The sequence below is a fragment of the Conger conger genome, chromosome 15 (genome assembly GCF_963514075.1).
Source record: "Conger conger chromosome 15, fConCon1.1, whole genome shotgun sequence".
NCBI classification, from domain to species: Eukaryota; Metazoa; Chordata; class Actinopteri; order Anguilliformes; family Congridae; genus Conger; species Conger conger.
In genome coordinates this window covers 8,168,544-8,180,243 of record NC_083774.1, presented here as the reverse complement: position 1 = coordinate 8,180,243, position 11,700 = coordinate 8,168,544, and the positions used below count along the sequence as shown (strand labels likewise).

Sequence of the window (11,700 nt, the reverse complement as noted above, 5' to 3'; positions counted from 1 at the left end):
AACCCACGTGAACACGGGGAGAACATGCAAACTCCACACAGAGAGGATCTGGCCCAGAACAGTGCTAATCACTACAGCACTGTGCCACCCCAGGACAAGAGTAGGAATTCAGAAATATACAGACCCAGAAAAGATTTGATTACAAGGTACAAAAGGTAAAATGTTTGTGTTAAAACATTGTTACAAGACCATTGTAAATCCCTCCCTATCATTGAAAAAGGCTCACTGACATGTTGACTCACCCTCTGCCTGTGTTTATAGTCTTTAAATTAGGGTTTCAAAATATGCAGTTGACGGACCGGGACTGTGTATCATATAGCTGTACAATAATTCAAGCTCATTGGTTGAAAATTGGTTCCAATTGCCACAGCCAACGTCAGCACGTTCACAAAGGAGGGATAAACAGTGTTGTGGTTTGAGCGTGTTTGTTGCTGCAGTTCCTCTCTTGACCGTCTGAAATGACCTATTGTACCTTTAAAGTATCACCATTCCTGTTCCTGTTTGTGTGTACACTTTGGCAATATTTACAGTACCAACGCAATAAAGCCTTTTGAATTTGAATTTGTACAATTAAAATGCGGCTTCTTTTCCCACACAGAAAACGGTGAGCATGCACAGGATAAAACTCCTGGTTTCATAACTCCAGGTGCATTAATCATGTTTGAGTCTCCCTTCAGCGCATGGAGTGAGATTAATCTGCCCATTTTCCCTCCCCCGAGCGGATTTACGCCGGGTCCTTAAACAAAGAGGACTGCTGACACTTTGTGAAAGTGCGAAATGCAAGTGCTCGCTGTACAATTAACGTTTCTGGCATCTGCACTAACCGCCTTATGCTGCGTTCGCGGATATGCAATGCATTTCAACGAGACGGCGACAGAAAGCTTCCGCCAACGGCTCAGTTTCCCCAGCCTTTACCGTCGTTCCGTAGCGGAGGGACAAACCTGATGTTGTTTGTTAGAGGCAACATGAAATCGCCATTGGGCTTTTGTTATCCCATCCTGTCTGTTTACCAGCACAGGTAAGTCCTGCCCATCCCAATTCATGCTTGTATTGCACCAAACACTTTTTCAAAATAATAAAACTAGCCCACCAAATCACCATAGCAACGTGAACATAACATCACCTGTTCTGCATTAACGCACAGGGAGTATAATCTGCATTAATGAGTATAATGGTTGTCTTTACCGTCAACATGTGAATCTTTTGTTAAAGTGCCGAATGAAAGTGCTTGCTCTATAATTACGGTCAGCGGCAAACAGTGTCTGCAGCAAACTGTTGTTACTGTTGAAAGATTTCAAATGAACATTCCATTTAATGGAACCAACGCATTTGAATCCAAATGGATGCAAGTTCGGTCTAATAATGCCAGCTAGCGGATTTGTTGATTAGCTGCGATGCATTTTTAAAAGGTAAGAACTAATATTACATTGATTAAAGTAGGGGGTCTCACCGGGAGTGTTGGGGGGCAGGGGCTGCTGCAGGGACTTGGTGAGGAGGTAGAAATGCTCGCAGCCGTGCAGGGGCACCGACACCTTCACCTCCCCCGCCTGGCCCAGCTCGTAAGCCCACTGCCAACACACAGACACACCACTCACACACAATAAAGAAGTATTCATCTCCACACAATAAAAATAGGAACACACTGTCCCTGCCACAAATGTTTGGTACACCCGTTTGTACACACAGTTAGCCCATGCTGAATTATATTCCATTACTGTCATTTAGCTGACACTTTTTTTCCAAAGCGACTTACAATTGATTACACTAAGGGGCCAATCCGCCCCCTGAAGCACTGTGGGATTAAGGGCCTTGCTCAAGGGCACAGCAGCTGTGCGGATCTTATTTTTGAACAACCAACCTTCCAGGTCCCAGTCATGTACCTTAGCCACAAGGCTACAGGCTGCAATCATGTCAGATGGAGATGGAATATGATTTCAGATGGAGTGCACTTGCTCACACTGACCTGCCCTGCGCAGTTGATGAAGTACTGGCATTCGATGGGTCCCCGGTCTGTCTCCACACCTGTGATGAAGCCCTTCTCCACAAGCACGTGATTGACAGCCGTGCGCTCGTGGATCTGCACCCCTGAAAGCAGGCAGGAGAGAGCCCTCGTCATTCGACAGGGAGAGATGTAAACTCTCACTCACACACTCACACACTCACACACTCACACACTCACACACTCACACACTCACACACTCACACACTCACACACTCACACACTCACTCAACGGAAGCTCTTATCCAAAGCGACTCAAATTTGATTAGACTAAGCAGGGGACAATCCCCCCTGGAGCAATGTGGGGTTAAGGGCCTTGTTCAGGGGCCCACCAGCTGTGCGGATCTTACTGCGCCTACACCGGGGCTTGAACCACCAACCTTCCTGGTCCCAGTCACCATAGCCTAGGGGTGTCAAACTAAATTCCCAGGGGGCCGCAGTGTCCGTGGATTTTTGCATTTTCCTTTCAATCATGTGCCAATCAATGACATGAATGAGCCATGGTGCCAAGAGACCCCCGACACCGTGGCCCTCCAGGACTGGAGTTAAACCTGCAGACACCGTGGCCCTCCAGGACTGGAGTTAAACCTGCAGACACCGCTGCCCTCCAGGACTGGAGTTAAACCTGCAGACGCTGCGGCCCTCCAGGACTGGAGTTAAACCTGCAGACACTGCGGCCCTCCAGGACTGGAGTTAAACCTGCAGACACCGTGGCCCTCCAGGACTGGAGTTAAACCTGCAGACGCTGCGGCCCTCCAGGACTGGAGTTAAACCTGCAGACACCGTGGCCCTCCAGGACCGGAGTTAAACCTGCAGACGCTGCGGCCCTCCAGGACCGGAGTTCGACACTTGTGCCTCAGCCACCGTGCAAGACCCTTGTGTTGTGACCCGCACGCACCGTGACTGGCCGCCGCCACAGCGAGGGCGTGGTTGACATCGGGCGGGGACACCACGGCATCGCCGGGCAGGTGCAGCGCCCCCGCCAGGTCGTGGATGTTCACCAGGGGGTGCAGCTTCGCCACCTCTTTGGGCTTGATGACGTTACAGCTGATGCCCAGTACTCTGAACGACAGGGGGGACAAAACGGAGCATTCAGCGGCCGTGCACGAGCCTGTCCATGAACCCTTTCTGTCTCAAGAGTGCCATATGGCACTCGAGTGTAACTACCGTAAAATCCCAAGGACGCCATATAACAAAACATATCGGTGAGAGCAGGCCATTCAGCCCAGCAATGCTCACCTTTTCCGACCACTAAAGTGTACCTACTGCTTAGTATGCCTGAAAGCTAAATAGTACCAAGCACCGTATGAAGCCTAGTCTTGAAAACCGCCTCCACTACATGTCCTGGCAAACTATTCTGGCTGATGTCCTGGCTGATGCTTCTCATTCACCCATGCACACAGACACACAAACACACACAAACACGCAAGGCACCAACCAGCTCGTCAGGAGCAATTGGGGGTTAGGTGTCTTGCTAAGGGACACTTCGGCACAACCAGGACGGGACGGAACTGGCAACCCTCCGACTGCCAGACAACCGCTCTTACCTCCTGAACTAATGTCGCCCCCACCAGGCAAGATCAGTCGAGCACAGAAAAGTATTTGAATCCAAAACAACTGCGCATTTGACGCAGGTCTGGCGCGAAGGGAGGGACTGAGCTCACTTCAGGCGAGAGGCCAGGCGCTTCAGGGAGAGGAACCGGTCCTGATTCTGGGCCAGGCAGAGAGAGCCAGTCTTCACATAACCTGCAAACAGAGCACAGTCTTCCCATAACCTGCAAACTGAGCACAGTCTTCACATAACCCGCAACCAGAGCACTGTCTCCACATAACCTGCAAACAGAGCAGTCTTCATATAACCTGGTTCAGTTCAGGCCACTGCGAGCAGAAACTCACAGATTCCTGAGGGCCACAGAGTCTTTATGTACTCCACACAAAGGAATGACCCCAGAATCATTTTGGGTATCGCTCTTAAATGGATGAATCCTCAAAGTGAAAAGCATAGGCTTTACAGAGGCAGCAGGTAAGTTTTCAACAACGTAAATAATCCAACATAAAATACAAGCAACACACTTACTTAACAATTTGTTATTTATCTGATGATACAGCTGATTAAACTAAGCAGCGGGCAATCCCCCCTGGAGCAGTGCAGGGTTAAGGGCCCAACAGCTGTGTGGATCTTACGCCGGGCCTGGAACAACCAACCTTCCGGGTCCCAGTCATGTACCTTGGCCACTAGGCTACAGACTGGCCCAGCAGCATAAATGTAACATATTATAAGTTTGACAACAGTCAACCCAGAAGGCTGATGGTGCTTGGGATGGTCACAGAGGGCACCCACCTGTCTTGACGCCGGTCTCCTCCTCCAGGCGCTCGTAGAGAGAGTTGGAGTAGTCGGCCATCTGGCTCTCGATGGAGATGGTCTTAGCCACGCTGATGATGCCCGCACACAGCCGAGTCGTACCCGCACCGAGTCTGCCGCAAACAGAGCGCCAGAAAGCGTCACCACGGAACGCCAACTGCCCATACACACACACACCAACAGAATCTGCTCCATAGTTCATAACCAGGGGGCTATATCAAAAAGCAGGATTACCGAGTTAGCTGGATCAGTTCACAGAGTAAAACGTGGAACAGACGTTCCCTTCAGTCCACGTTCCAGTTTGGAAAGGGCTCCAGGTTTTACTCGGTGAACTGTTCCCGCTAACCTCGTTATCCTGCATCGCGTTATGCCCCCCGCTGCGCGTACACGCAGTGTCAATCAAAAAAGGCCCGAGATGTACGTTCTCTCTTATTCGTGGGCTGTATGCAGAAGCGGTTGCTCCAAACAATGTTCAAATCTCTCGGATGGCTGACCTTCCCTGCTCCAGCAGGACTATCTCTGTCCAGCCCAGTTTGGCAAGGTGGTATGCCACGGAGGTGCCCACGATCCCCCCACCACAGATGACAACACGGGCCTGGCTGGGTAGAGGGGTGGCATGGGACTCCCCAGCCGTGACCAGGTGTCGCGGAGAGAGCCACAGGACATGTCGACCCGGTACTGATCCCCAGCATCCATAATTACAGAGGACTTGACGGAGCAAAGTAGGGTACAGGGTACCAGAGCTCCGCACGCAGCAGCGCATAACTACCTCCTGAAATACACAGAAAACGACTAACTTTACTGCAATAATTAATGCTGCTAAACATATCCATTGGCCCAAACCTATAGCATGTATAAAGCAAAGAAAGCGTAAAACTATGCTTAGACATGTATTAAGTCAGGCCGGGCACCAAAACATTAAAAACTGAAGTACTACAGCCACAAGTAATATTATACCTAACAAAATATATCGGCGATCGCTACACATGAAAATAATATAACTGCAGACGCAGTGAACAGAGACTGACAATGGCCGATTCCATGAAGGCTGCGGTTCAAACACTGGAGCCAGTTCATGTTAGCTAAAGACAAGTTAGGAATGAACTGTTTGTTCCCCGAAAAGCTAATGATAGCCTAGACCAAATGAATCAACGGTATGTCAATGCATACGATCGACTTTAAACAAGTGATAGCCAAATAACATTCTCCCCTTATAATCAAAAACACTGTTAGCAACAACACAGCCTGCAGTTCACGGAGGAACTGATCGCAATATTATCGGGCGTTTTCTGGGATCGCACCTTCACCGTCCTTTTCAAGCGCCCTTCAATTTATGAACGCCACCTTCAAACATCTGCGGTTCAGTCAAATCAACTTGCTTTCTTTACCTAACGTTTGAGAGATCACTGGTGGTCGTCTCCCCACGCCCCCTCGGCTTCGCAGCTTTTCCGACACATATGTCACTTGTGTTTCCTGTAAACAATGTTTTGGTAGGCACTGAGGTGGCAGCTCGTGCACCCGGTACAACAGGTACAACAACAGAAACGTCGGTACAACAGAAACGCACTTTAATGTCGTTTCTCTTTCGCACGGCCTACGCGTCGTATTTAATCCCCGGCACTCGCGTGAAACTCCGGCTGTTGGGACACACGGTATTTGCAGAATACAAGCGGAACCTTCCACAGCGATCGTAACCTCCAAAAGAACTACAATTTTGCGTGTGCACGTTGCTTGGGATTGAGAGCTTCCGTTTGCGCAGCAAACCAATAGGAGGAAGCCATTTAACTGCAATATAACCAATGCTGTTCTCGCACCATAAACTTACACAGTACACGCTCTCTATGGTTCGCACAAATCCGGAAATATTGAAGTATCCAATCAAAGCGAATATTTTCGTTGAAGTTCACATTCCAGAACGTTTTCAAAACAGGACAGTGATGTGTTTAGAATGAAAATATTTCCGTTTATTTAAAAAATATATAACAGACATGGTTAGATACCTATAAGAGACGGTGAAAGGATGTTGGTTGCAAATAAAATCAGGGAAACCAAGTATTTGCATGACCTCTATCATTGTCCTCGGCCGTCCGTAAGTATCCTTAGGTGGAAATTAGGAAAAGCCTTAAAATAGCCAATTCGACGCACACGAGTGCCCCGTTCTGGTGAATTATTTCAAATGCCTCGTTTCCTTACCTTTTTTCTTTGATTTATTTTGAACGTCACAAGAAAACCAGATTCTTCAGCAGGACCGGAATGGAATAAAATAAAAAGATTTGTTTGCAATTATTTCTGGTGAAAGGTGGAACAACCAGTTATGTTTAAGGGGCAAATTACTTTTTTATATGGGTGATATCGGTATTTGATAACGGTTTTCATTAAATACATGAAACACGTGTTTTTATTAATCGGGTTGCCTTTGTCTGAAATTACATTTTGTCAAAATCTGAAAACATGTGACAAATGTGCTGTAACGGAGTGTATGTTAATCACAATGTATGACATTATCTTGTCAGTGTGTAGGAAGGAATGATAATCTGGGGGCCAAGATATGAAAACCTGCAGACTGTTTTTTTTATTAATAAATTGTCCAATTTTATCTGTACAGAAAACAAAACGAAAAAAAAAAAAAAAAAAACATTAAAAAAAAAAAAGCACAATGTTAATCTGTTACATCTCAATATTTCATGGCATTATCAGAGAGCAAAAAGAATAGCACATCCATGACTTTATACACAGGAAAAAAATAATTACAAAACAGTTTTTTATTATAATTATCATCATCATCATCATTATTATTATTATTATTAATAATCATCATTTCATTTTTACTGGAGGAAATCTCACTTGAAATGGACAAAAGACGGTAACTACTGATTTGCAGAATGTCTCGATGGTACTGGAAGCAGTGGAGGACCGGTGTCTAAAGCAATGGTGAGTTTTTCCCCACTTTGGCTCCTGGGTTAAAGAGTCTTCTTTTAAGCCTTTTCCCTTCAGTCCAACAGTGCTCCCGCCAACCCTTGAGCCTGAGACACTGCCAGCAAATTACACAGCCCCCTTTACACCGACGCCTTGTTACGGTGTGTCATGGGGGATCGGGGGGGGGGGGGGGGGGGGGGGTCTCGGTAGCCTGTCAGCGGGGGAGGGGGGGCTTTTTCTCGGAAAGAGGACCGTGTCCGAAACTGTCATGGCTGGCTGGCGGTCCCAGCGCGTGGCACAGATGCATTTTGAGGGGAAAGTTCTGAAGTCCTTGCAGTTTTGAGCAACTCGAAGGAAGCCCGTTCGCACGGCAGAGGACGGGGCCGGAGGGTCTACTGGCGAGGAAAGTCAGAACGAAGCGAAACAATTCATCTCTTAAAAGCGGAGCAAAAATACCAACAAAATCCCTCACCTACTGTATATTATATATTTTTTTTAAAAGAAAGAAATCTGCAACCTTCTGAAACCGCTGTAACCTCGGTGGGTGTGACAGTGCCCCAGAATGCTGTATATACAACCGGATCGACAAAGCCAAGACACAAGCATCTGAAACCAAACCTCAAATGAACAGAACAAAAACAAACTCCTTGCCTACCCATGAAAGTCATGTGCAGAATCCAGTGCGGCAACATAATTGCACCAGTAGCTCAGGTATGATTGTTAGCTTGATGTTGTACAGAAATGCTGTTTCTGGAGATTACCCATTTAAAATGTATGTTATCCAAGATATTAGGCACAACAGATTGGGGGAGAAAAAAAGAAAAAAGAAAAAGAAAGAGAACTTTTTTTTGTTCTTTTTTTTTTTTTTGTACAGCAACAGGATCCGAGTTGCACTGGGAAGAGTATATATAGACATTCATGATTCTAAAATAAGTCAAATTTTTATACACCATTTCAAAGACAAACCCCTTTTGCTTGGGCTCTATGGATGCCTTCTCAAAGAAAAATGTTTGTGTAGCTATATACACTGACAATCTTTGCACGGTTTACCGATATGATTACTATAAGCGACTTCACAAAGCATGGTTGTAGTTGGAGAACCCAAACTAAAATGACTCTGTTTGAACTTTACAAAACTTCTGAACAATTACAAATTCCAACAATACTGTGGGATTCTTTTCCTTTTTTTTATTTTTCTTTATTTAATCATAAGGTTCCAGATGTCCAATTGCAAGAAGAGGACAGTGATATCAGTCCACCAAGTGCAGCCATTTTTCAGCAGAAACGAGGTCAGGGGGAATCTGCTGCTGCAGCTGTTGAAGCACTGTAGGCACACAAGTAGATTGTGAGTTTCCATCTCTTTCACTGAACAATATGCAGGATCCACCACACTCGCCACCGTATCTACAGTCCCGCTGGCTTGGCCTCTGACCAGTAAAGGGGGTACGGTGGGGTGGGTGGGGGTGGGGGGTGGTGAAGGACATACTCACCATTTCTAACTCAACCGACGCCGCAGCCCAGTAACCATGGAAACCATCTGTACCGTGCAAAAAACAAAATGAGAGTGTGTGTGTACGCGTGTGCGTGTGTGTGTGTGTGTGTGTGTGTGTGTGTGAGATTAAAGCCTAATGCAAGGAGTCTTACAAAAAACGAGCCAGCCAAAGATATGAGCACAACAGCGAAGATCTGCACACCCTCGCATCACAGTGCATTTTCACTTCAACCCCACAACTGCTTAACGAGTGCGTTTTCGCTGCCTTTTCTTATGTCCAAATAAACCTGTGCTCGAGTATTACATACATTTTTTTCTTATGTAAAAGGCCAGCACATTTGCACCACTTCAAGATCAGGACTGAAAACTTCCTCCCGTTCACCTCACCCGCCCCCCTGAAATGAACAGTCGCCACCCCCTACAGCCAAGGAGGAAGAGGTGTTCACAGGCAAAAGGGGAATAAAGGCAATGAGAGCATACAATTCAACAGGAACTAAAAAAAACAAACAGACCCAATCATTAGTAAACAATAAATAAGGCTAAGACCAAACAAAATATATATAAAAACCAAAATGAAAAAAAAAAAAAAAAAAAAAATGTGCAATGATTCTGTTAGCATTCAAAAAGTACTTCTAAGATGCACGTATACCAAAACGCAGTTGCATTTTTTTTGTTATTTTTTCCTGGAAACAAAAGATTGCTGTTCTTTAACAGTGTTCCTTGCCATTCTGCGAAAAAAACAGCCATAACATGTCCATGCAGGCTTGCAGGAGGAAACAGACAGCACTCTTCGACTCAGACTCCCCCAATCCATTAGCCCATGACCACTATCTGCATCTGTTCAGCTTCTGCTAACAGCCAGACTGACAAATGGAACCATAAAGCGCTTGTACCAGTGTGCTACTCTGTGTCATATTCACTGTTACTCAGTCCAATGCCAATGCATTTTCAGCCTGATTCCAGGTCAGCTCACCGCCGGGGGGGCCTTACAAAAGCACTGCGAGCGCGGGAGAGGATTGTGGGTAATATTGGGACCCGTCAGGGCGGTTTCACCCCCCGTGTCTGGTCTGAGAGTCGCTCTATCCGCCTCGGCTTTCCCAACCCCAGGAGGACGACTATAATGGGAAACGCCTCACTCTCTACTACCAGAGCACACTATTTTGTAGTTTTTGTTGTTTTTGTAGTTTTCCCAAAAAGCCTGTGCTTTACACCGTAACGTGCGTGAAGACAGAGCCCAACACGGATGCATCTCAGCTACTCTGCCCTCTGGTAAAGGAAGAGCAACATGGAACCAGGCTGGCTGGCTGGCTGGCTGGCTGATCTTCACATAAGAGCAAGCCTACTGCATGCTGGGCCACCTCTGTCCTCCCAAGGGGTCACCCCTGCTGCTGACCCCTATTGGCTCAGATGAGAACGGTCACACTTCTCCGTAACACCCGGCAGTCCCCTGGCGATCAAACAGGGCGTGAAATATCTGCAACACCCCTCCTTTCGATCAATCGTGATTAAAAAAGAAAAGAAACTAAACATTTCAACACGAAAAAAACAAAAAAAAGACAGGCATAGCTATTCTTTCAACAAACAAAAACAATCAAAAGAAGGAGCCTTTCAGCCCTCCCACAGAACTGAAGTCCACCACAGAAACGGTGCTCCACATGAGAAAAAATAAAAATATGGGGAGGTACAATAGATGCACTGTTTTATTAAAATAAACCCTACCCCCTGACTAACCCTCCTACACCCCCCCCCCCCCCCCCCCAAAACAAACAATCAGCATAGAAAGCAAAATGGGTACAGCCAGTTCTTGAAACAAAAAGACCTGTGAAATAAATACAATATCCTTAGGTGCTGCTTGCACTGTCAAGTCAAGGTTGGTTGATTGATTGACTGATTGACTGGAGTGATCTGGAGTAATCTGGAGTGATCTGGATTGATCTGGATTGACATAAATGGAGGACTTGAATGGACGAAGCAGCACTTCACCACAGGGTTTCCCTAAGGGGCAAGAGAGGGAGCCTCTGCCCCTCGAGGCTTAGGGGTTAGGGGGTGGGGTAGGGTTTCTTAATGCTTGGATTCGGAGGGTGGTCCAATTCTGGAATATGGGTGGGGACGGATAGGGTGGGGCGGGGGTTCAGTCAGGAACATAGGGGTTCCAATATGGCCCTTGGATGTCATGGCGATGTGTTGCTTGTGTGGCAGCCCCCCCCCCCCCCAACCCCAAATCAGGGCAAGAGAAAAGTTGAGGAGGCCGGGGTGTGGCGTTTGGGCCAAGCTGGGGTTTTTAGGGGGGCAAGAGAAGGGAGGGGGTGGGGGAGGAGGGGGTTGTCAGATTGTGGCTGGATGGTGGCGCCCAAACCGCCCTCTACCTGTCCTTGAGTTCCCGAGTCACACGCTTAGTAATGCGACCACAGAGGAGACCCACCAGGAAGAGCACACACACGCCCAACGCAATCATGAACAGGATGTAGTTCTTGGAGGGCGAGGCCATCACTTGCATGGCCAGGTCTGAGAACCCTTCGGCTGGCGCCACCTGCAGGAGAGACGCGGTAATGCTCATGAAAATCAGCTCACAGGAAGAGTGCTGACGGGCCTTCATATTTCCCACAACAAAATCTCGAAAACAGCGGTCAATTACTGGGAGTTTTTTTTGGCAGAAATGTAACTTTAGAAGCCAGTCCTGGTAGGCCATCATATTTCCTTCAGCATAATCTTAAAACTACTTGGCTGTTGCTATTTAGCAGAATCAAATAAAGCTTCCAGGGAAATTAGCTTTTGCTGGGGTTAATCTAACGCAGCAGTGGAGGCAGGGGTTGAGCGCAGGATTCAGGTGCAGAGAGAGTGTCTGTGAGAAATTCTGCTAATTTTCTGCATATTAAAACATACTGCACCTGTTCAAATAACTTAAATTCTGGACCCAAACCCCATGCGCTC

At 47.0% G+C, this 11,700-nt stretch overlaps 2 protein-coding genes across 5 annotated transcripts in view; both read right to left on the bottom strand.

Annotated features, from left to right (window-relative positions):
* Positions 1–6,098, bottom strand: part of pdpr (pyruvate dehydrogenase phosphatase regulatory subunit) — a 24,848-nt gene extending 18,750 nt beyond the window's left edge. Inside the window, exons 1-7 of one of the 2 annotated variants that reach the window (XM_061222192.1) lie at positions 5,663–6,098; positions 4,856–5,133; positions 4,341–4,474; positions 3,664–3,745; positions 2,898–3,061; positions 1,964–2,085; positions 1,451–1,568 (exon numbers count right to left, since the gene is read on the bottom strand). In XM_061222192.1, the coding sequence (XP_061078176.1) occupies positions 1,451–1,568; positions 1,964–2,085; positions 2,898–3,061; positions 3,664–3,745; positions 4,341–4,474; positions 4,856–5,124 (889 nt within the window). In that variant the 5' untranslated portion in view covers positions 5,125–5,133; positions 5,663–6,098. The remainder of the gene's footprint in view (positions 1–1,450; positions 1,569–1,963; positions 2,086–2,897; positions 3,062–3,663; positions 3,746–4,340; positions 4,475–4,855; positions 5,134–5,662) is intronic. The other variant, XM_061222191.1, reaches the window with a different exon arrangement.
* Positions 6,099–6,910: 812 nt separating this feature from the next.
* LOC133111306 (Golgi apparatus protein 1-like) overlaps positions 6,911–11,700 on the bottom strand; it is a 62,379-nt gene continuing 57,589 nt past the window's right edge. For 2 of the 3 annotated variants that reach the window (XM_061221510.1, XM_061221513.1), the window contains one exon: positions 10,525–11,299. In XM_061221510.1, the coding sequence (XP_061077494.1) occupies positions 11,132–11,299 (168 nt within the window). In that variant the 3' untranslated portion in view covers positions 10,525–11,131. Of the gene's footprint in view, positions 8,602–8,767; positions 8,815–10,524; positions 11,300–11,700 lie in introns of those variants that run through there. The other variant, XM_061221512.1, reaches the window with a different exon arrangement.